Below are 22,247 nucleotides of genomic sequence, written 5' to 3'. Positions count from 1 at the left end.
TGCCCATGTTTGAACATCCACATTTCCTCAACTCTTCCATCTGTTGACTTTTGTGAAGTAAAAGAGCTGAAACCTTTATCACCTTCTCAAAATTTTTCCCTCTCTGTTGAAATAAATTTAAATATGAACAACTCCCTAGGGAGGAAATCCAGCCAGTCTGCAAGCATTTGGACATAATCAAACATTGTTGAAAAGGAGGATCTATCGCATTTAATAAAACTCACAGTTCTTACAACACAGTTTATTTCAATAAGAGAAATGATGGACGGAGCAACACGACAATGATGCGTACGCGGTGAGTTCTGCAGGAGAGAGAGAGGGTAAAGCTTCAGTGCGGAAGTGTCTAAGTGTTGCCATCCTGACATTTTTTACATTTTTTTTTGCACCACAACAGGCCAGGAGGCCTAATTACAGTGGTGAATTACATCACAGAGCACCCAGGCTTGGGAAAAATCACATTTTAAATTTTTGTGTTCTCACCGGGAATCGAACCCGGAACCTTCCGTGCGTGAGTCAAGCGTCTTGACCACTACACCACGGAGGCCGCCGTCGACGGGGTTCCCATCGTTGTACTGTTATGCTCGATGTTTATTTTTGTAAATTTATTGCTAATTTTAAGTTGCTAAAATTTCACTCGTCCATGCACTTAGTAGTTGCAAGACATTAGTAATTTAGCTTCAATAGGTGCGATGATTTGGGGGCCACATGAGCTGAAGTACTCTCTTATGATAGAGAAAATCCAAAAAAAGTTTCTTACATGTCTCTACAAGAGAGAGCGCGGGTATTATTCTTGGCTCTACCCGACCGAGTTTCTTCATGGTATGCTTGGCTTCAACAGTTTAGAGACTAGAAGGAATGTGTATTTGACTACACATTTTTATCGATTCCATGTTCGAGCTTAACAAGATGCCCGTCTTCGAGGCCAGCCTCAGGCTGGAGATAACGAGATTCAATCCAAATCCACGGAAGCATTTCTCGATTAATAGGGTTGTTGATGGTTGGAATAAGCTGCCACGAGAGCTTATCTCAATGGGTTCAAACATGGACTAGATTTGTTTCCGGAAAAATTAAATTGCGCCAACAACTAACTTTAGTTGAAATAGATTTAACCATATCAGCTTTAAGCTGCTCGCTTGAAATTAATAATAATGCAGCTAACGGGTGTCAGGGAGAAGTACTGCTGTTCGCGCGTGTGACGCATAAAACTTGTCTCTCTTGCTCCCAAATATACCCGTATTATCGAGAGTGAGACGTAAAGAGTGTGCGAGACAATTATATATTAGAATTACTCTTTTACTACGAACGCAACATGTGACACATTGGTAAACTTTCTATTGTATTGGTGATATCTCAGATTTTTGAAAAAACGCTTTTTATGTTCCCAATAAGCATTAATTATTTAATAAAAAAAACGTTTTTACCGATAAGTAAATGTATAACAAAGGAATATGGAAAATCTCAACCCATCATTTATTATATTAATGGAGATATTTTTTAAAATTTTTATTCCAGTAAAATGGCTATAAAGTGCAGAGCCAATTCTACCATATAAACATGAACATAATTATAAATATAAACAAAAATATAACAATAAACATAAATATAAACATAAAATAAAATTTTATATTGCAGCACTTATGGTGGTCTTAACATATCGCGCCATCGCTTGAACAACGGTGAATGGATCCACCCTGGGGTGGCTTGGAGAATTTCATTATTAGAGTTTTTTAGGCGTTCCCATAGGCTCCAGGCTCTTTGGCGAAGCAGGGCAGCGAAGGTGTTTATTCGTCCAGCTGTAAACATTTCAGAGGCACTGCAGTACCTAGGCAATCCGAATAATTGTCTGTATGAGTTGTTACACGTGATCCTTAATTTATTCCACGCTCCTTGCGTGTAGTTGTTCCAAAGTTCCGCTGTATACATATATATTAAAGTTATTTAGATGCAATGTGTACTAGCTACACACAGCGTTGCCATTACTACAGATTTTTCGGTAGATCTATATATATAGTTGGATAATATATATAGCGCCATTTTTGTGAAAATCACCTCAAGGGCGCTGTACAATTAATAAATATCCCAGTACGTCTTGCAGCTACAGAGCGCATGGACGGTTGGGATTCTAGTTCCTCGTTTTCAATTAAGATGAATAAAAAATTATAACAGATAGGAGCTAGATTACAGGACGTCTTGCAGCTACAGAGCGCATAGACAGTTAGAAATTTAGCTCCCATTTACACATTTTGAAAATTGACAAATAAATTTAGTGTATTAATGATACTAAAAAAAAAATAAAAATAACATGAATAATAAAAAGGAGTAAGATTACAACACGTCTTGCAGCTACTAAGCGCATAGACGATTGGAATTCTAGACCCCATTTATAAAATTTAGGTATTTTTAAGTTGGTATATGAAAGCTAGATAACCAATCATCGTGCAGCTACAAAGCGCATGGACGAGTGGAATTCCAGCAAAGTTAGAATGATATCAATAAATTTATAAAAAACAGAGCATAGTAGTAAGTTTGTCAAGTGTTCATGCCAAGAACTAAGCAATAAAAAACTAAATAAATAAAGCACTGTATCAACTCCATGGTTAACAAAGGGAGATAGATGTCCGAAGAGAATCTTTTGTAGACAGTAGGTAGATATCGTCACCATGTGGTCCACTAGGCTGCTGGAAAATTTCTGGAAACGCACGTGTGTAGACTGGGGGATTATGCCTATTGTTCCAACGACTTGAACTACCGAATTCTATTGAAATTCTACCGATTTCTATATATTTCTTCGTTTTTTTTCATAGAACAAAATTTCAATACAAATAAAACGAATACGTGTTATAATAATTTATTGTTTCTTTGCTCACTTAGGTTTCCACTTACGTTGATTGTTAAAAAAACTCCTTATACATAAGTATATAATGAATTATATATTCATGAAATGAATTGGTTAGTATTGGTGAATGGTGATTCCCGGTTATTTTAAATCATGACCATAGAATTTCATGACATTATTGAAAAATTCATATATATCGTTGTTTATCTCAAAAGGAGAAATGAAAGGAGATCACCTTTCATATAAAAATGATAGAAATGGTTTTTCTTCAGTTAATTATCTATTTACATTTAGTTGAATCATTGTTTTAAGCAATGTTTTCAGTACTTCAGCAGTTAACAGTTTTTACATTTAAAGAACTTTAAAATATTAATTATTTCTTTGTTTGACAACAAAGTTTGACTGATGATTGTAAAAATAACCAGGTAGTAGAGATAGAGAAGACCCATCAATTTCAGGGCCTCTGTGCTGCAAGACGCTTCTACCTGCAAAAAAAACTATTTATACCGAGTCATTGACAAGCTTACAATACACAATACTAGAATTTCCACAGAACTGGTAGTAATATACATCATTGAATATATTTTATTTATTTATTTATTTGTTGGACTTATGCAGTCCATTCTAACAATGGTAAATACAATTTCTTATAATAAATACAAGCACAAATAAAATTAAAGCTAGGACAAAAAATGTCTACCTCAAGACAAGATCCAGTCCATCTTAGTGAATTTTTAAATCTATGAAGACTTACACTTATGAAAATACATTCAACCGTGTACCTTTGTGCATAAAAAAATACGTACATAGGTAACTTAGTGTGATTTCATTAATTTATTTAGCAACATACACTTCAATCAAAATATTTATGCCTTAAACCCTTGAAGAATTTGTATGGTTACACAAAATACAGTATTGTTAAAATAGATATTAAAATATCAACATAACCTCAAAGTAATAAAATAAGATTTACCTGTATTTTGGGCCGGTTTTGCAAGCCGGAATCAATATATTTTTGTGATTCACATATTGCAGTCCTTTTGGTTTTCAATTGTTCATTTATCATGCGTTTTTGACTATTTAAAGCAACGGCCTTAGACGAAACGGCGCTTAAAATTTGAACAACCTTCAAATTTATTTTTGCCCCCCTCCTCGCACCCCGAATCTACCGATTTATTTTTCTGAATCTACCTATTTTCGCTTGATCCAGTCTGGCAACCCTGGCTACACATCACCGGGAAGGGAGAATTAAGATGAGATAATGTGCATGGCTAAGGCTACCAGATTTCAGAGAGCTCCTTCGGGCAGCTTTTCTCGTTTGACAATGAGCAAATTTTCCATGTACGTGGGCACCGCCAAGGAGATTTATGTCCTCAGATGTGGTGTGCGGTAGGTGGTGGGCAAGCTGTACATGTTCCTACATACAATTTCAATGGACCATTGAAATTTCAACAGAATTTCTCGTCCAGAATACTCGCCAATTAGTTCGCAATATTATTTAGTTTCCGAAAGATTTTTTATGTGCGACACTAGGGACATCATAGGAATGAAAAATCTCGATAACAAAACATCATTTTATTTGAATATAAATTAAAACATATTCAACTCATTATTGCTGATGTCATAATTAACAATAGCAACCTCATATAAAACAAACGCTAAAACTAAGTAAAATATAAAACTTTAATATAATTATGTATTTATTGATTTACAAAAATCTGGCAAAACATTTCTTGAAAAATTAAAACATCCGGAACATATTTGGTCTTACTCATAAACTTGGCATAAAGTTACGCCTAGATAAAATAATAAAACACCATTCTCACTATGCCTAGGCGTAACTTTATACCAAGTTTATTATAAGTAAGGCCCATTATTCAATAAAATATTACATATATTTTTACTGGAGTTTTGATCTGCAAAAATTAATGTCACATGTGATAATAATTTTGAAACAAAGTATCAATGAAACATTCTTCATTGACCACGCCTTTATCTGCACCCAATGGTGCATAGGGCACTGCATTGGTACGCCAGTCGCAGTGTAACTCGATCCTATGTTACAAAGACAGAATGCTTGTGCCAGTCTAGGGAGCATATTTAAAAATACTTCAGTTTCACTCGGAAATACGTATCCCGTTCGGATGTTTCGGAATCACTCTGGGCGCTCGTTATTCATTAGCACTGTTCAATTTCGTAACGCCACAAAATTGACCTTGAGTAGCGCCTGCTAATGTCACTCAACATAAAGATTCTAATTTTCATGACAATATTTTGAGTTTGTCCAAAAGTTTGTAGACAAAAGACTGGATTTCACCCCCTAGATCCCTCTGATCGCTGTCCCAGTATGTGAAATAATTCAAACAGATGAATCTTTTCACAACAATAAAGGTTTCAGCTCTTTATCTTCACTAAAATCAACAGATGGAAGAATTGAAGAAATATGGATGTTCAAACATGGGCAAAATAGAAAATGTTTCAGTGTGTAAAGCGGCCACTTAAACCAGCCAATTACAGGTTATAGGCCCTGTAAATGCCTAGACTTCCATATTTCCTTCTCTAAAATGTTCTCCATCCCTGTTGTAATTTGTAAATTCTAATTTTCATTGTAGTATCTCTGCTACGCCATAAATGTCTCATAAAATAATTTGGTGTGTTTCGGTTATTACTGGGGTGGATAACGTGTCAGGCGTCTTCATCCGACACGTCTGCTATTTATAAAGCCACTTCGGGTGCATTCCAAAACATTCCGAATGGGAGACGTATTTTGGAATATGAGTATTTTGAAGTATGTAAATATTTCAAATCATATCATTTGTTACCAGGAATTGAACCTGAGACCTCGTCCAGGATTTCATTTCTATTTAACTATATTCTGTACGTATGAATATTAAAATATAAAAAAAAACAAAAGACTTTAAATGATACCTTGCATCAAAATTATACATAATTTTTTTTTTTACTAAGAATATCTACAAATAACATTCATAACTTGTCATCTTAGTGGAGAAAAAACCCAAATGAAAAATACTCGATATCCTTATAAAAACATTTTTATTTTAATTTGTTGCAACGGAGAGAGAACACATTTTTGAGAAGGGAACCCCTTAGGGAGAAAATCCAGCCAGTCTGCAAGCATTTGGACATACTTAAAACATTGTTGAATTAACTACCTGGTAAAAGAAGAAGCGTGTCGGCCTCGTAGTGTAATGGTCAGTGCGTTAGTCTGCCATGCAAGAGGTCTCAGGTTCAAATCCCGACGACCCGGTTGATGTGACATATTTATTTGAATGGGTGTTTTCACACCAGAATATTTCATAGACCCTGGGCTGATACCTGAAGCGTAAGCCTGATCATCTTACCTTCATGTAACAAAAATGATCAAGATACACTGCGATTGGTGTACCAATGCAGTGCCCTATGCGCCATTAGGTGCGGAAAGGGAACGATGATGATGATGAAAAGAAGAAGTATAAAAAATTGGAAAATTATTTTCAGGCGTTAACCTAGTAGGCGAATTGGTTCAGCCGGATGAATCTCACCCACGTGATAAAGGCTTCAGCTCTTTCACTTCACAAAAGTCAACAGATGGAAGAGTTGAGGAAATGTGGATGTTCAAACATAGTCAAAATGGTGAATGTAACGCAGTGTGTAACGTGGCCACTTAAACCAGCCAATCACAGATCGTAAGCCCTGTAATGCCTAGACTCCTTCTCAAAAATGTTTTCCCTCTCTGTTGCAACAAATTTAAATATGAACAACTCCTTAGGGAGAAAATCCAGCCAGTCTGCAAGCATTTGGACATACTCGAAACATTGTTGAGGCTTTTTTATGTCTAAGAGACATGAAGAAATCAGGAGCCAAACTGGAGTCGTAGATAACATGGATCTTCGGCAAAATTAAAATGGCACTGGGCAGGACGCTCGGCGAGACAAAACGACGACAGGTGGGCCGCCCAGAACGATCGAAAAGAGGTGTCGGCAGGCCACAAAAAAGATGGGTCGACGACATTCTCGAAAATTTAGTTCCAAGGTATATGTCGTCCCTTATGTAACAACACCGCAAATGTATTTTTGTTCTTTTTACAGGGCGGAGATAAAAACTGCTTAATTTATTGAAGAGGAATTAGATATTAGATTTCAATTGGCGATAGTTTATGGATAAACCTCCGGACTCCGGAGTCACATTGAATGAAATGTTCAGGACACAAGATTTTGTGATTGTGCTAAATGAGATAATTTCAGTGTAACAAAGAACTTCCTATGTAAAATATTGTTTATTTTGATAATAAAGGTACATATTAAAAAAGCGTATTTAGGACTACTGATTTTTTCAAATTAAAACAATGTGCACATCGGCCTCGTGGCGCAATGGTCAGCGCATTTGCCTACCGTGCAAAAGGTCTCGGGTTCGATTCCCGACATGGTTGATATAAAATATTTACTTAAAAGGGTGTGATCTTTGAAAATATGCTGTTCTCATTTTGATACCAGTTTTGATGTAATTTTTGTTAATAAAATCATTTTTTGCAAACTATGATAATATAACGGCTCAGTTTGTTTTGCCACCGAGACGACGAACATTAATAAAACTATCGGTTGGCCTTTATGTCGCCTTTAACCCGGTTTCCGCGGCGTCCTGCATCGACATTGAAGACAACTTCTTTCCTATTCTCTCGTGGATGTCCAGGTATTTGGCTACGCACCGATCTAGGCAGACTGATTCACCTTTTCCTAAAAAAGAGAAAAACAAGATTATCATTTTTTTTCAGTACGGTACTGCACCATTATCCCCTTTCAACATCCAATGGTGCATAGGGAACTGAATCTGTAAACCTTATGCGACGTATTTTGATCATCTGTTATGTGGACGTAAGATGATCAGTCCTACGCTTCAAATGCCAAACCGGGAACAATGAAATATTGTAGTTTAAACAATATATAGAACATCGCTTGCTTCAAAAAGTAGCGTGGGTGCTTGGACTAGAGAGAGGTAATTATTCGTTTGCTGATATATAGTCAATGTTCAATATTTCTAGTCTACAAAAACGTAGAACTAATATTGACTCCATATATATGTTCGGCATACTAAATGGTATAATCGATGTTCCATCATTACTGGGACAAGTAAAATTCCATATTCCGACTCGTAGGTTAAGAAACAATGAAATACCGTTCATCGATCAGCATAGAACAAACTATGGCCTTAATTCTCCAATGATTTGTCTTTGTGGTATTGTTAACTCGATACAGGATCTGGACGTTTTGGTTTATGTTTACAACAATTTAAACGAGCACTAAATAAATAGTCCATATCTTGTCTCGATGTCCCTTATGTTTGTCAACGCTTCTTTTCTTCTTTTTTATTAAAAAGTAAAATCATCGATTTTTACTGTTCTTATTTTTTTTTTATTATTTATTTATTTAGTTCTATGTATTTACATAGTTTAATATATATTTACAACACCATATTTACATCTATACTTATTCTAACATTATTTATCACTATTATACAATTAGTATCCTAATTTATAATATTAACTGTTTCATATGTACATTTTCATTAATTATATTCACTATTTACTACCTAATATTTTTCACATATATACTTTTTACATTTAATTTTAAATATATTTACATTAATTTAATTTTTTATGCTTTCTGGCATTTCTTCAAATAGTTTTATTCCCTTGTACATAAGGCAGTTCTGGGAAATTGCTTTTGATTTCTTTTCCAGTCTTATATTTTTAGATCCTCTTGTTGCATAGTTTCTATGAAAGAACTCATTATTTTTTAGTTTATTTTGAAAATATCTCGGAACTATTCCTTTAATAATTTTGTTTATTTCATTGGCAACATTGAATTTGATTCTTTGATCAATTGTCATGATATCTAGAAGTTGAATCATTTTCTTAACATTTGTTGTTAATTGTGTGTTAACATTTGTAATATTTATCCCTATGAACTGTATAAACGGACAATGTCCGTAAATAAAATAAATAAATAAATATTTAGAACGAGGAGAAGATTTATAGATAACATTTAAGTCCGGGAAAGGACGCAGCACCCTCGATTAACGAGCGTTTTGAGGATGCGGCAGTGGACCTTTCTTTGACACGTGCTGCGCTTGCCTCGAGAGAACCTAAACCCAAATTGCCAGTGTTTTACACCTTCGAGCTCCCACCATCCTGGAAGGCCACTGATGATGATCTTTCGTCTTTATTCGGCGGAACTAATGGATGCGGAAAGAGGCGAGAGTGCCGACTTGCAATAGGGTCTCCTGGAGGCGTCTAATGATGTCCCCATGGTTCAGCAAGGAGTGGATGTGGAAAAAAAACAATACTTCATGTCTACTCTGCCAGGTTTCTATGATAAAAAAAGTGAGAAGTCCAAGTTCACTGAGTGGGTCCTGTGAGAAAAAAAGTGTCCACTAAGTGGGTCCTATGAGGAAAGAGTGTCAATTGAGTGGATCCTTAAAATAAATATATTTTAGGTATCGTGTGAATGAAAAATAAAAAAAATAAATCCAATTACCTAACTCGACTTCCGCATACTTGGGTGGTATGCACTTCTTGTGACAGGCCGCAGTGAGCCGATTGTACATGTCTGACATCATCTCTATCTCCAACTCTTGTACCAGCTGCAACTTGGTGGGGTCCAGTAAGGGAGAAACAGCCATCTTGACTTATATCGCTGCTACCAAATTAATTACTTTATAATTATCAGCTTCGTTTTGATTCTTCACTTGAGTCTGTCTAGTCTGTAAATAATTGCACGGATTTTTAAACGAGTAATTTATAGCATCATTTTCATTAAAAGGGTATATTCACAAATCAGGAATAACGTTAAAAATACATTGAATATTAAGAGAGAATTTTTACAATTTTAATGCTGTATATTTTTTTTTCTATTCAGTAAAATGGCTACATAATCCAGAGCCAATTCTACCATACAAAACAAAATTTCATATTTGAAGCACTTATGTTAATATATCCTTCCCTCTCAAAATGTTAAAATTATTAAACTCAAGATTATTGTGTGTGTACTCTATAAATTCATCATTATTCCATCATCATTCCCTTTCCGCACCTGATGGTGCATAGGGCACTGCATTGGTACATTAATCGCAGCGTATCTTGATCATTTTTTGTTACATGAAAGTAAGGTGATCAGTCTTATGCTTCAGGTACCAGTCTAGAGACTATGAAATATTCTAGTGTAAATACACCCTTTTAAATGATATTTCATTTCAACCATGCCGGGAATCGAACCTGAGACATCTTGCATGGTAGGCAAATGCGCTGACCATTACACCACAAGGCCGACTATAATACCTATGAATACCACTCGACTAAACTTATCAAATCACAAACAGGATACATGATTTCGATAGGAAAAATATGTAAACCGAACTCGAACACAGTTCGTGATCGGCGGATGAGGGCCGACCAACAGGGGGAGAAATTCATACCGAAATGTGTCCGGGCATGGCCTGGAAAGTGTTCATTTGTATTTTCAGTATCTTAATACATCAGATTCTGGATTTGCATGTCTGCCTCTGACGTACAGATTTAATGGTTTTATTTTTACCACGCCTAAGATAACATTTTTCGTAGGGCTGTTCCTCATTTATCAAAAAACAAAACTATGGGGATACGCCAATGGTAAATATCTATAGTGTGTAAAAATATCACTGCTCTAGTGTCATAAGCCAGGGAATAAAAGGAACATGTTTTTGTTATTATTATGGAAAACTTATATGGCGCCATTTTCGTAATATAATACCTCAAGGGTGCTTTACAAAGTGATTATATAAAGATATAAATTTAATTTCAAGTTTTTAAATTTGTAATTTATTTATTTATATATACGCCCAATGGGCATTTTTATGGACGCATTTATACATAGAAGATTATTATAACAAAATTAGAAAGACTCGATGGTTTATAGTAGACTTTGTGGGAGTGAAAGCGGGAGAGAGGTGTTTATAATGGAATTTGATTCAGTGATTGTTTGAAAGAAGACAACTTGTTATCAAATAAATCAAGACTGGTATGTTTGTTGGCAGACCTAAGAATTCTGGGCATAGGGGAATGAAAACCATAGTTAGTCCTATGGTTATCGGTATGAAAGAGTAAGTTTTGTCTGAGGTTTCTAGTTGGGATATTTAATTTTACTAAGCTCAGTAGTTCAGGCGCATCAAAGAATAAGCTGAGAATTTTAAATAGGACTATAAGGTCAGATTTATTTCGACGGTATTGAAGAGAAGATATATTCAAAGTAGTTTCTAACTCATTATATGTATATAGGTCTCTGGATAAGCCCAACCTCCAGCCTATCTTTCTTAAAAATCGATATTGAACTGATTCAATATTCTTGATGTGAACATCATAATATGGAGACCAGATAACAGAGGAATACTCTAGGTGCCGGCGAACTAGGGAACAGAAGAGAGTTTTAAGGGTATTGATATTTTTGAAGTCAGCTGTGCTTCTGTTAATAAACCCAAGAAGTTTTAAGGATTTATTGATAACATGTTCAATATGAATTGTAAAAGAAAGTTTAGTGTCAAGTATAATACCCAAATCTCGTATACTAGACACAGATGATAATATTTCATCGTTCAGTGAGTAGTCGTATATGATTGGATTTTTCAGATGAAAAAATCTCTTACTTTGTTATCACATGCTACGGATTTATTTAAATGATTGGGAGAACAAGTGGGTTTTAAGTTTTTTCCAAAACATCACTTCACTCTCACAGTTTCGTACCTCTGCTGGGAGAGCATTCCATGCAGTAGGGCCTGTGACCGCAAATGCGGGTTTGCTGAATTGTGCGTGTTTGGGTCGAGGTATATTAACTTTTTTTCTCGACGTAGATGTAGCTGATCTAAGCATAAGAGGTATGGCTGATAGCAGCTAGTTTATCTGGAATGCAGAGTTTCCTTAGATATTCTGGAGCAGAGTTGTGCAGTGATTTATATGAACATGAGTCAACTGAGTTTGTATTCCACCCTCTGTAGAAAACGTAGCCAGTGTAATTCCCGAAGTAGAGGAGTGATATGACTGAACTCAGAGATTCCAAAAATAAGTCTCGCTGCGGCATTCAATACAGACTGTAGGCGAGTCATTATATTTATTGGTAGACCTGCGTAGATACCATTACAATAATCGACTCTAGATACTACAAACGCATTTATCAATTGAAAGGCGGCATCAATTAATGGTAGTTGTATGAAGAAAGGTCAGACCGCGTTTCCTCTCAAGAGGGTTCTATCAGTATACCGACGATAGATGGAAATGAAATTATTATTATTGAGTAAAATGAAGAAATTACCTAAAATTTCCTGTAGCTAGGCTCGTATTCCCCGATATTACTTTGACGCATGCGTTCCCTCACTTTCATAGCCTCCGCTCGGTTACTGATAACCTGATTCTTCGTGTAGGCGAATCCAGATACTCCTAACACAGTTAAAACAGACCTAAAATAAAATATTTATCGATAATCCTAAAAATTCAAAATCCACGGCAAACTGCGCGCTGTTACATCACGTCACAAAACATGTCAAACTAGCGTAGTGATGTAATATTAGCGTATTTTCTACTACTTTATACCCACCAACAAATCCAAATCTTTTGAAAGTTTTGCATACTGTTACATCTACTTATTAAACATTATAAACATGAGCACGTCCTATTCAAAAACGCTATATTATTTATTATTTGTAGGTTAGGTTCAGTCACAAATTGTACTCCGATCAGTCGAATTTCGAAATCAGTCACAGACTAAATGCTAAATTCCGTCTTATTTTTCTAGTTGCCTAACCTGATTTATTTAGTACCAGAAGCAATGTGTTAAGGGTTTTTGGTTAAGAGAATGAAAAAAAATGTATATTCAGTTTTTGTATCTGCGTCCAAGCGGGTGATAAATACAGTTCTGTGTTTCAAATCATTTTAATAAATCCATAGCACATGATTACAAAATAAATATTTTGAGTTTGTCCAAATGTTTACAAACAAAGATGGGTTTTAATCCAATTATGAGATAACATATTACTAATGTCGAAATTAGAGCAGAATGCAAGGCTGAGTTAAGCATTATCGACAAAATTAAGAAAGGTCTTTTGCGATGGTTCGGTCATGTGGAGCGAATGAACGATGAAAGAACGGCTAAAAAGATTTATGATGCGAATGTGTCTGGTTGTAGAAGTCGAGGAAGGCCGAGAAAGACATGGCATGATCAAGTACAACAAATTCTTGAAAGTGGTCATGTGAAAAGTCGGAATAATCGACGTGCGTGCATGAGAAGATGTATGAATGTGAAGGAAGCAAAGGAAGTGTGCCAGGACAGAGTGTTGTGGCGTTCTATCCTCTCTGCCTACCCCTCCGGGGAAATGGCGTGATGGTTAGTTAGTTAGTTAGTCATATTACTACAACGGAGATAGAATAATTTTAGAGAGGGAAATATGAAACTCATTTACAGGGCTTATGACCTCTCGTGGGCCACTTAAACAAGCTTATGACTGGGCGTAAGATTTGAAAATACCTAGAGTACCATATTTCTTGCCGTTAAATAAATATTCATGTAATGAGGTTGTACAGTGTCCTTAAGGTATGATAATACTTAAATGCTGTTTTATAAGTTACTCATAACTGTAATAATAAAATAAAACCGGATCCCTGGAAAATGATTTTTACTTGATAATAGCGAAAACAGAAAACCAAAAAGTAGTAAAGAAAGGTAAGTCCGCCTCGTGGTGGAGTGGTTGGTGAATTTGTTTACGATTCTTGAGATCCTGGGTTCAATTCCTAACAGGGTGAATGTTCAATAATGATATTAAAGGTTGCTTAAACTGCAATATTTTATTACTACCTGAAGCGTAGGACTGATCATCTTCACTTCTTGCAACAGATTATTGAAATACGCTGCATTTGGTTTACCAATACAGTGCCCTATGCATCACTGGGTGCGGCAAAGATAATGATGGTGATGATATTTTTGGTCTATGGCACACATAACACATGTCTTCTCTTTGTCTCCTGTCAAAAGTCAGAAATCGGAAGTATTGTCAATTTTCAAAATATCATCAATTTTATGCTAAAAAACTTTGCTTTCGTTCAATTTTTTAAAAGTAATATAATCAAATTATCTGGAAACCTTTTCAAATGCCTCCCAAAGCTAAATTACACAGTCGAAATGGAAAAACGAAGAGTTTTCCTAAGAAAATAGTTACTCCTATTCCCGAGCAACCTGCTTCGTCCAGTAACTCAACAGTCGACACTACTTTAGAAAATGATAGAAAATTTGAAGTGGAACTTTGCTGGTGTGTTCAGCAATTAGAGCTGTCTCTAGAGAACAGAAATTTGAATCCTAAAATCGGTAAGAAAAAAACAATATACAAATACAGTAAAACTTGGTTATTACAAAGAAGACGGGACCGACGAATGCCGAATACTCGTTATAAGAGTTTTTTTTAATACAGTGGCTACTGCCTATTTATTTATTTCGACGGCTTACGCCTTTAACAAAGTATAAAATAATATTGAAAAACAATTATAATAAAACAAAACACCTGAACACAGTATAAAAAATATAGATACATTAAATAAAATCAGCAGAAAATAAGGAAATAACAAAGAAAAATTAAATATTTAATTATAACATAGGTACTAACAATAGCAAACTAACAATAAATAAAGTGTTTAAATAAAAAAAGTATTGAAGTAACAGAGGCGATGTATCATAGCATAAACAGTAAAACAAGTATGACACTTAGTACATTTTTATAATTTAGAAAAGAAGTGATTAAAAAGTAATGATTTTAATTGGTATAAAGATTAATGAAATATATCTAAGTTTCCATGTTTGTTCGCTAACATGTGGAGCTGTGGAATAGGTGAGTATTTAGCATAGTTTGAACTATGCAAATCAACAGCAAAAGAAGTATTTTGTCTCGTCCCACGCTGTCTCAAATAAAAATTCACACAATTTAAAAGTTCGGGACTGTCAAGAACATTATTTAATAACTTGAAAAACAGCCCTAAATGTGAATTTTCCCTCTTATCACTAATACATATTAATTTTAACTGCTTCATTAAACATTTATAGTTAAGCTCTTCAATTGGAATGTTTAATTTGAAATTTATAAATCTTAAAAATTTGTGTTGGACCTTCTCGTCACTAAGTTAACAAATAAGTATACGAGTAAGTTCATTCATTATTCCATGTCCGCTCCCTGGTTAGAGCATATGGTGTCCACAAAGATCCTCCAAGCATCTCTGTCGGCTGCCTGTGAATCCTCCCAAGTAAGGTTCGCATCCCGTAGTTCTGACACAAACTGCCTACGAAAAGTCAGCAGTGGACGTCCAGGGCGTCGAGAACCTGATGCCTTGTAACGTAGGCAAGCGTGGTTGAGGCTCTCAGGAGGCATCCGCAGCACATGGCTAAGCCGACCGTATCGCCTCTGCTTGATAACAGTTGTCACCGGAGTTTGCTGCATTCCGCATAAAGTCAAACCACCGCACCCCCAAGATTCTTCTGAGACACCTATTCTCAAAACCCAGAATTTTGCTGTTTTGGGCCCTAGTGATGTGCCACGATTCGCATCCGTAGAGGAGAATAGGTGTTATGCAGGCGTTATATAGGCGGCATTTGGTTTTCACTGAGTAAATATCCAATCTCCAGACAGCCTTCGTACTGTTGAATGTAGCGCCTGCTATTCCTAACCGCACTCTCAGTTATTTTTGAAAGCTGCCATTTTCCCTAACATATACTCCCAGGTATTTGAAACTCTCGCCCCTTTTGATTTGGTTTGACAGTCAGGGATTTTGGGCATCAAGGCATGAAGTGTTACACAGTACATGGGTTTTTGCAAGATTAATTAAGTATGCATAAATATTTTTAAGATGGTTTAGTATGTTTGATGAAGGAAGTTTATGGGCTCTATCGATCACCATTAATTTGGCCTTACTTTGGTTGATACTCTAACCGAGTGCCCGACTTTCTCTCTTAACACGATCTAAAAGTATCCTCATCTCAAACTCATAAGTTGCCACCCGTGTTGTGTCATTAGTGGAGACCAGATTATATGCATTTGCATATAATCTTTCTAGATTCTTGCAACTTTATTTTTTAAATAAATTTATTTTTAGTTTTTACTATTATCATTTTAACCTTCTTAATGTTTATGTTTGTAAAAGGCATTTGTGTACACTAATAAAAAAAATAATTACCTTAATCTTTTTTATATTTGATGTTGCATATTTTCACAATTGCATATTTAAAGCATTTTTTATGCATATTTTAGCCTTTTTAAATAAATAACTCACTATAAAAAATTGGAGTCAGTTGGCCTCGTGGTGTAGGGGTCAGCGCATTTGCCTACCGCGAGAGAGGTCTCGGGTTCGATTCCCGACATGTTAGACATGAAATATTTATTTAAAAGGTGTTTTTACACTAGAATATTTCATAGTCCCTGGACTGGTACCTGAAGCGTAAGTATGATCATCTTGCTATCATGTAACAAAAATGATTAAGATTCGCTGCGGTTGGTGTACCAATGCAGTGCCCTATGCACCATTAGATGCGGAAAGGGAATAATGAATAATGATTCTTCTTTATTACATTTTGATTCCTCCGAACAGCAGTAAATTGTGAGGCCCAAAGCGGCAATAATTCTAGGTGTCTGAGAACCAAATCAACCAAGGCCGAAAGGGCCGATCATCTAAGGTCTGAGGGCCAGTGAAACCGATGAGGTCTGAAGGGCCAAATTCTCTAGCATGTAACAGTCAGCGACAGCCGACTGTATTTAATAAGTCAATATGCTGCATAAATAAACAATGGTATGTGTTTATTTCTTTTACAGTCGAGGAATCAGTTAAGACATTAAATATACTGAAAAGTAGTTCTCAGCCCGTTGTTCGAAAGCGACAATTGATGCGATCGCATTTTGGAGACTATCGCTCAAAAATGGCTGCAGAAGAAAAGAAAGCTAAAAAAGGTAATTTTGTCTTTTGTTATTAAAAAAATTCAAATAATATGATTGTTAAGATTGTGGTATAAGCGTAATATGAGATGTATCAATTTACATTGGAAAAACTAAAATAAACTTTAATATTAAAGTAAGAGAACATATAAGGTGTCTAAATAATAATAATTTTTCTGATTCGCAAACTATCTGATAAAATAATCATAATTTTAATGCTACGCTTCCCACCCTTACAAGACAAAAATAAAACATTTAAGTTTGTAAGTGAAAATTCTTGATGGAAGTTCATTGTAATTTATTATATAAATAAAACACGAGTGATACTTTAATCCACAAATTTGGAATATCCAGTGACCGGTTTCATCGCTTTAGCGACATCTGTATCCTTACCTCTGTTATGTATAAATACATATGTATCCTTACCTCTGTTATGTATAAATACATTTAACTTTTTAATAAATATACCAGTCTCGAAGATGTCGCGAAAGCGATGAAACCGGTCACTAGATATTCCAAATTTGTGGATTAAAGTATCACTCGTGTTTTATTTATATAATAAAAAGACAAAAATACTTAATTTATTAGCGCCATACACATAAGAAAATAAAATCGGATAATAATTGAGTTTATCCAAATGTTCGTAGACCAAATACTGGATTTCACCCCCTCGGGAGTCATTAAGATTACAATATCATTACAATATTTGAGTTTGTCCAAATGTTCGTAGACAAAAGACTGGATTTCACCCCCTCGGGAGTCATTAAGATTAACAAATAACAACAGGGATGGAGAATTCCTTAAATAAGGGAATAAACCAGCCAATGACAGGTCATAAGCCCTGTAAATGCCTAGACTTCTATATTCCCTTATTTAAGGTATTCTCCATCCCTGTTGTTATTTTTTAATCTTAATGACTCCCGAGGGGGTGAAATCCAGTCTTTTGTCTACGAACATTTGGATAAACTCAAATATTATCCTATTTTATTTTATAATGTTTATGGCGCTAATAAATTAAGTATTTTTGTCTTGTAAGGGTGGGAAGCGTAGCATTTAAATTATTATTATTTTATCAGATGGTTTGAGAATCAGAAAAATCCCTTCTCAACCCTGGTTTAAGTCTGCAAAATTGTCTAAAAGATTAGTATCAAACATTTGCAGGTTAAGAATGGGACACTGCTGCGCTAACAGCCACTTGTTTAAAATTAACATAGTTCAGAGTCCACGGTGTGAGTGTGGCATATTGCTTTAAGGCAATTTCTTCCTACTTACCCAAACCATTCAGTTGTTTTTTTATTTATTTTGTGTTTATTGTCATGATTTAAAAAAATATTTTATTTGCAGTTAACAGCAGAATAACATTTACAAACAAAGCTTCAACAAGCGAAAAGTCAATGTTTTTAAGGAAATCTGTTTTCTTGAGCACCGGCGATAACTCTTTCAGGTTTAATTTCAAGCCTTCCTTGAACCAGATGACCATCGGAGACTCTAATGAAAATCCTGAGAATATTTCAAGCATCGGAACACTGGACAGGTCCTCGGATTCAAATGGAGATACATTGAAATCCAATTTAAATCCAAGTCTCAATAGCCAAACTAAGACATTGAATAAACCTTTGGAATTCTCTGGAGCTACTTTCAAATTTAATTTTAATTCAAATGTTGATTCTCATAGCCAAAATGCTGACTTGTAAATATTTTAATTGTTTTATTGCTTAAGACTTATTTGTATGTTTAATAAAAATATCTGCCAATGTTTTGAGTACGTCCAAATCATTTTCCAGTCAAATAAACTCACATGTGCCACCAATTTTATCAATGGACTGTATACAAGTCAAGAGTGAAGTTGTTCAAGTATAAATACTTGGCCAAAAGGTTATATATACGCTTTTTTCAGGGCCAGACCGCGAAACTTTAAAGGAACATTCCTCATGATAAGCTTTTAAAAAATCCTAATAATTTTTTTCCAAAAAGTCATTAAAAAAAATTTTTTTTTTTTCATGATCTCAAAATAAAGTAAATTGTTCATTTCTCGTACAAGCATCACCAGACGCGGACAAGGGAAGTGGCTGGGTAGGAGAGGGGTAGGGGTTTGTGAAGGGACTGCTTGTCCGAGAAATGAGGATTTACTACATTTTGAGATTACTATTTTTTTTTTTTTATGACTCAGGATTTTTTAAAGGTTACCATGAGGAATATTTCTCTGAAGTTTCGTGGTCTGGCCCTGAAAAACCGTGTAAAATATGATGAAAACTGTACAGACTTGTTTCAGTATTTTTTTACGGAGTTTGAAAATAGCATATTTACAGAGTTTTACTTTTATAAAAAATATGATATGCAAGTCCTGATAAATTGCTTTTCAAAGCAATGTATCGTCTGGTGCTCAAACTTTACATTTATTTCCTCTCACCGATAGAGGTTGGAAATCATCGCAATAATTATCACTTTGTTGGCAGCTGCCTTGGGGTGGTATTCCAAACGCTGACGCCGTATTATCTCGCGTATTAACACACACAATACACGAGAAAAACTGTTTTCTCGCGCCGCAAGAGCGGTTCAGAATAGCACCCTGAAGACTTCTATACTAGCACTCGTGTTGCAGTAACTCAGGCCTGAGTTACTGCAACACTATGTCTTTCTTCAATCCTTCCTTGTAGAATGACTTGTAAAATGTTATATTTTTCGCCTCTCATCGCATGCCCAGAGTCCTTAAGCTTTCTTTTCTTTATGGCCCTCAGTACCCCTTAAAATTAATAGAAAAAAATCTACAAAAAACGGATACAAATGCGAAAAGCGCAAGGAATTCCATATGCACATTGCAATTCTACGTTTTTCGTATTTGCAACATGACATTTCCCACGAGAATAACGCAAAACTGCTCCTCTTTGATTGATCACATTATATCAAATACAAAAAACGTATCCGGCGTTATCTCAAATATGATGATCCTCTCAGCGACCATAACTTGCTCATATACGCACCTTTAGGACGAAAACGGCTTGACTAAAAAAAAACTCAAAATGAGTTAAAATTAGATGAAAATAATCGACTAAATTGACTAATCGAATGAAGGAAATAATCGAATTAATTATTCGAATGAATCATTTATTTCCGGTATACCATAGACAATAGACACAAATTTATTCAAAGACAAACTCCGTTTTTCGGGAGAAATGTGCATGGGAATGTTAGGTACTTTTTTTTCCTTTATAAGAAAAAGAGCCTTCTACCAAAATGTGATAACATCGGCCTTAAACAAGTGACATAGATTTACAAATTAAAATTAAAAACAACACAAATATAAAGGAATAACAATATGAACACAAGCAAAAAACGATACCTAGATTGTATGAAAACTTAGAGTTGGTTACATTCTAGAATATTTTCAAATGTTTTGAATTTTCATTTTACTTAAACTAATAATATTATATGAAAAACAGAAGTCACGTTCTAATACGGATTTTATTTCTTGAAAGCCGGGACGTGAATTTAACGCACGCCGTTTGGTCTATTTGTAGTCGAATGAATTCATTAGTTTGGAAATTACTAATTCATTCGATAGTCGGCGTAAAGCTCGCCCATTGGTCTATTTGTAGTCGAGTGAATTCATTCTTCTTCTTCTTCGTATTTTCATGGCCTTTTCACATCTCAACTTGGGTGTTCTGGCCAGTATCGAGTATTTTTTTATTTTTTTTACATATATACACATGTGTTAGTAATATATTATGTACAAGTTAGTATGTTAGTATTTAATATAATGTATACATATAATAATACAACATATTTACAGCTTAACACCATTTATAACTAGATATTTACATACAATTTTAAATACACGTTTATTGAGCAGGGAAAAGGAGAGTAAGAATATGAATAGGGAACGGGTCGTTGATATCGGAGAGGTCGGATAGGAACTCAGGATGACAATCATTAATGGAGGATCCAAACAAAACATGATTTAGATCTTCCTCCTCAAGCTGACATTAGCACATGGCAGAGTCCCGGACATGGATTCTGAACAGGTGAGAACAAATGCAGCAGTGCCCAATGCGCATTCTGCATATGGAGGATGTCTCAAACTTGTTCAGAATCACTTTGGAAAACCAAGGCTTTTCTGTTACATTTAGTTTCAGTTGGAAAAGATGTTTACCCTTGGCTTGGGAGGAGGCTACCCAATATTCTGAGTGAATTCATTCGACTACATTACTGCATTCGGGCTTTCAGTCGACTACATTTACCCATCGAATGTAGTCGACTACTTTTATTCGACTACTTTCATCGGTAATTAGAGGATCTATTATTTCTCTCTGAATAATGGCATTAGAGAAATGTTTTTTTTTTTCAATAACAACAACAACAAACTATCACGCCGTTTCCCCGTAAGGATAGGAAGAGAGGATAGAACGCCACATCACTCTATCTTTGCATTCCGATCTCGCTTCCTCTACATTCATAGATCTTCTCATGAACGCGTGCCGAATATTACGACTTTAACCATGTATTTTTTGGATTTGGTCATGCCATGTCTTTCTCGGTCTTCCTCTATTTCTGCATCCATAAACATTTGCATTGTAAATATTTTTAGCCTTTATTTTGTTGTCCATTCGCTCTACGGGTTCAAACCAGCGCAGAGCTCTTTTTTACACATTATAGATATTTACCATTGGCGTGTCCTTATATTACTTTGTTTTTTTTTAAATGGTTTACTATGGGAACTCGAACCATCAAAACCCGTTAAAAGCACAGTCTGCTGTCTTCGGGCACACGGAATACAAGTAGAATTATTTTTGAAAAACGCAAAACATACCGAAACAGAAAATAAAAAATAACAAAATCGGTTCAGTTTTGAGGTGCGGAAAACGGTACAGCGAAATGTCGATTTTTGTCTATTCTAACAAAAAGTCCGACATGCAGTTGTCTTTTTCGCACAGCATTGAGGAGGCATCTGCGAGACAGTGACAGGAAAACAATGTTCGAACACCTATTTATAAAATTTCTCAGTTTATTACAATTTATTTAAACAAAAATAATAATGAAAACGTACATATCTAATTTGGACCAAATACAGTGAAACCTCCATCTATCGTTCCTCGAATAATCGTTTACTCGGACGTGTCATTTATTTCTTCCAACTCTGAAATAACTTCATATAAAACATACAAAAATTGATCGCATCGATCGTTTCTCTATCCACCAATTTACCGCATTCATCGTTTGAATTACAATGCGTATTTGACATATTTTAATATTTTGTAAATGTTCTAGTGCGCAGAACATTCGAGAGAGAAAGATGTTTCTGAAGATGATTGGCTAAGACTTGATACACAGACGAATTTCAACAATTTTATTACATTTGACGACAATATCCCAACGTATGGGATAGAAACTATCGAAAGCTTGTGTGACGCCTGTACCTTCATTTTCAGAA

At 35.2% G+C, this 22,247-nt stretch overlaps 3 protein-coding genes across 4 annotated transcripts; 1 reads left to right on the top strand and 2 right to left on the bottom strand.

The window, feature by feature from the left end:
* Positions 1–4,396: 4,396 nt before the first annotated feature.
* On the bottom strand, positions 4,397–9,514 carry Tim10 (translocase of inner membrane 10). 2 transcript variants are annotated; one of them, XR_015824406.1, is made up of 3 exons: positions 9,370–9,514; positions 6,284–7,569; positions 4,397–4,856 (listed from the first exon to the last, which is right to left on the bottom strand). XR_015824406.1 is itself a non-coding variant. In XM_088237770.1 (2 exons), exons 1-2 carry the CDS (start codon positions 9,512–9,514, stop codon positions 7,442–7,444), a joined length of 273 nt encoding a protein of 90 aa, XP_088093896.1. In that variant the 3' UTR covers positions 4,397–7,441. The 2 variants fall into 2 exon arrangements, 1 of the variants encoding a protein (XP_088093896.1); XM_088237770.1 differs by having other exon boundaries at positions 4,397–7,569.
* A 2,657-nt stretch (positions 9,515–12,171) lies between these two features.
* Positions 12,172–12,625, bottom strand: LOC148273986 (uncharacterized). The gene is made up of 2 exons (XM_088237771.1): positions 12,454–12,625; positions 12,172–12,316 (listed from the first exon to the last, which is right to left on the bottom strand). Exons 1-2 carry the CDS (start codon positions 12,483–12,485, stop codon positions 12,172–12,174), a joined length of 177 nt encoding a protein of 58 aa, XP_088093897.1. The 5' UTR covers positions 12,486–12,625.
* A 1,220-nt stretch (positions 12,626–13,845) lies between these two features.
* On the top strand, positions 13,846–18,573 carry LOC148273985 (UPF0488 protein CG14286). The gene is made up of 3 exons (XM_088237784.1): positions 13,846–14,214; positions 16,700–16,834; positions 18,164–18,573. The coding sequence occupies exons 1-3, from the start codon at positions 14,001–14,003 to the stop codon at positions 18,511–18,513; spliced, it is 699 nt and encodes a 232-aa protein (XP_088093910.1). The 5' UTR covers positions 13,846–14,000; the 3' UTR covers positions 18,514–18,573.
* The last annotated feature ends 3,674 nt before the right edge of the window (positions 18,574–22,247 follow it).

The sequence above is a fragment of the Micrasema longulum genome, unplaced genomic scaffold, assembly GCF_059751315.1.
Source record: "Micrasema longulum isolate JH-2025_06_02 unplaced genomic scaffold, ASM5975131v1 h1tg001783l, whole genome shotgun sequence".
In the NCBI taxonomy this organism is placed as follows: domain Eukaryota; kingdom Metazoa; phylum Arthropoda; class Insecta; order Trichoptera; family Brachycentridae; genus Micrasema; species Micrasema longulum.
The sequence above is the reverse complement of the archived record's forward strand: the minus strand, read 5'-3'. Positions and strand labels throughout refer to the sequence as shown.

What these genes read in the sequence shown, in the direction of transcription:
- Tim10 (XM_088237770.1), bottom strand. Translation starts at nt 9,514, where the DNA reads ATGGCTGTTTCTCCCTTACTGGACCCCACCAAGTTGCAGCTGGTACAA. An exon ending in GTATGCGGAAGTCGAGTTAG is followed by an intron (nt 7,570 to 9,369) that starts GTAATTGGATTT and finishes TCTCTTTTTTAG; the next exon opens with GAAAAGGTGAATCAGTCTGC.
- LOC148273986 (XM_088237771.1), bottom strand. Translation starts at nt 12,485, where the DNA reads ATGCAAAACTTTCAAAAGATTTGGATTTGTTG. An exon ending in CAAAAGATTTGGATTTGTTG is followed by an intron (nt 12,317 to 12,453) that starts GTGGGTATAAAG and finishes ATTTTATTTTAG; the next exon opens with GTCTGTTTTAACTGTGTTAG.
- LOC148273985 (XM_088237784.1), top strand. Translation starts at nt 14,001, where the DNA reads ATGCCTCCCAAAGCTAAATTACACAGTCGAAATGGAAAAACGAAGAGT. An exon ending in AAATTTGAATCCTAAAATCG is followed by an intron (nt 14,215 to 16,699) that starts GTAAGAAAAAAA and finishes TTTCTTTTACAG; the next exon opens with TCGAGGAATCAGTTAAGACA. An exon ending in AGAAAAGAAAGCTAAAAAAG is followed by an intron (nt 16,835 to 18,163) that starts GTAATTTTGTCT and finishes TTTTATTTGCAG; the next exon opens with TTAACAGCAGAATAACATTT.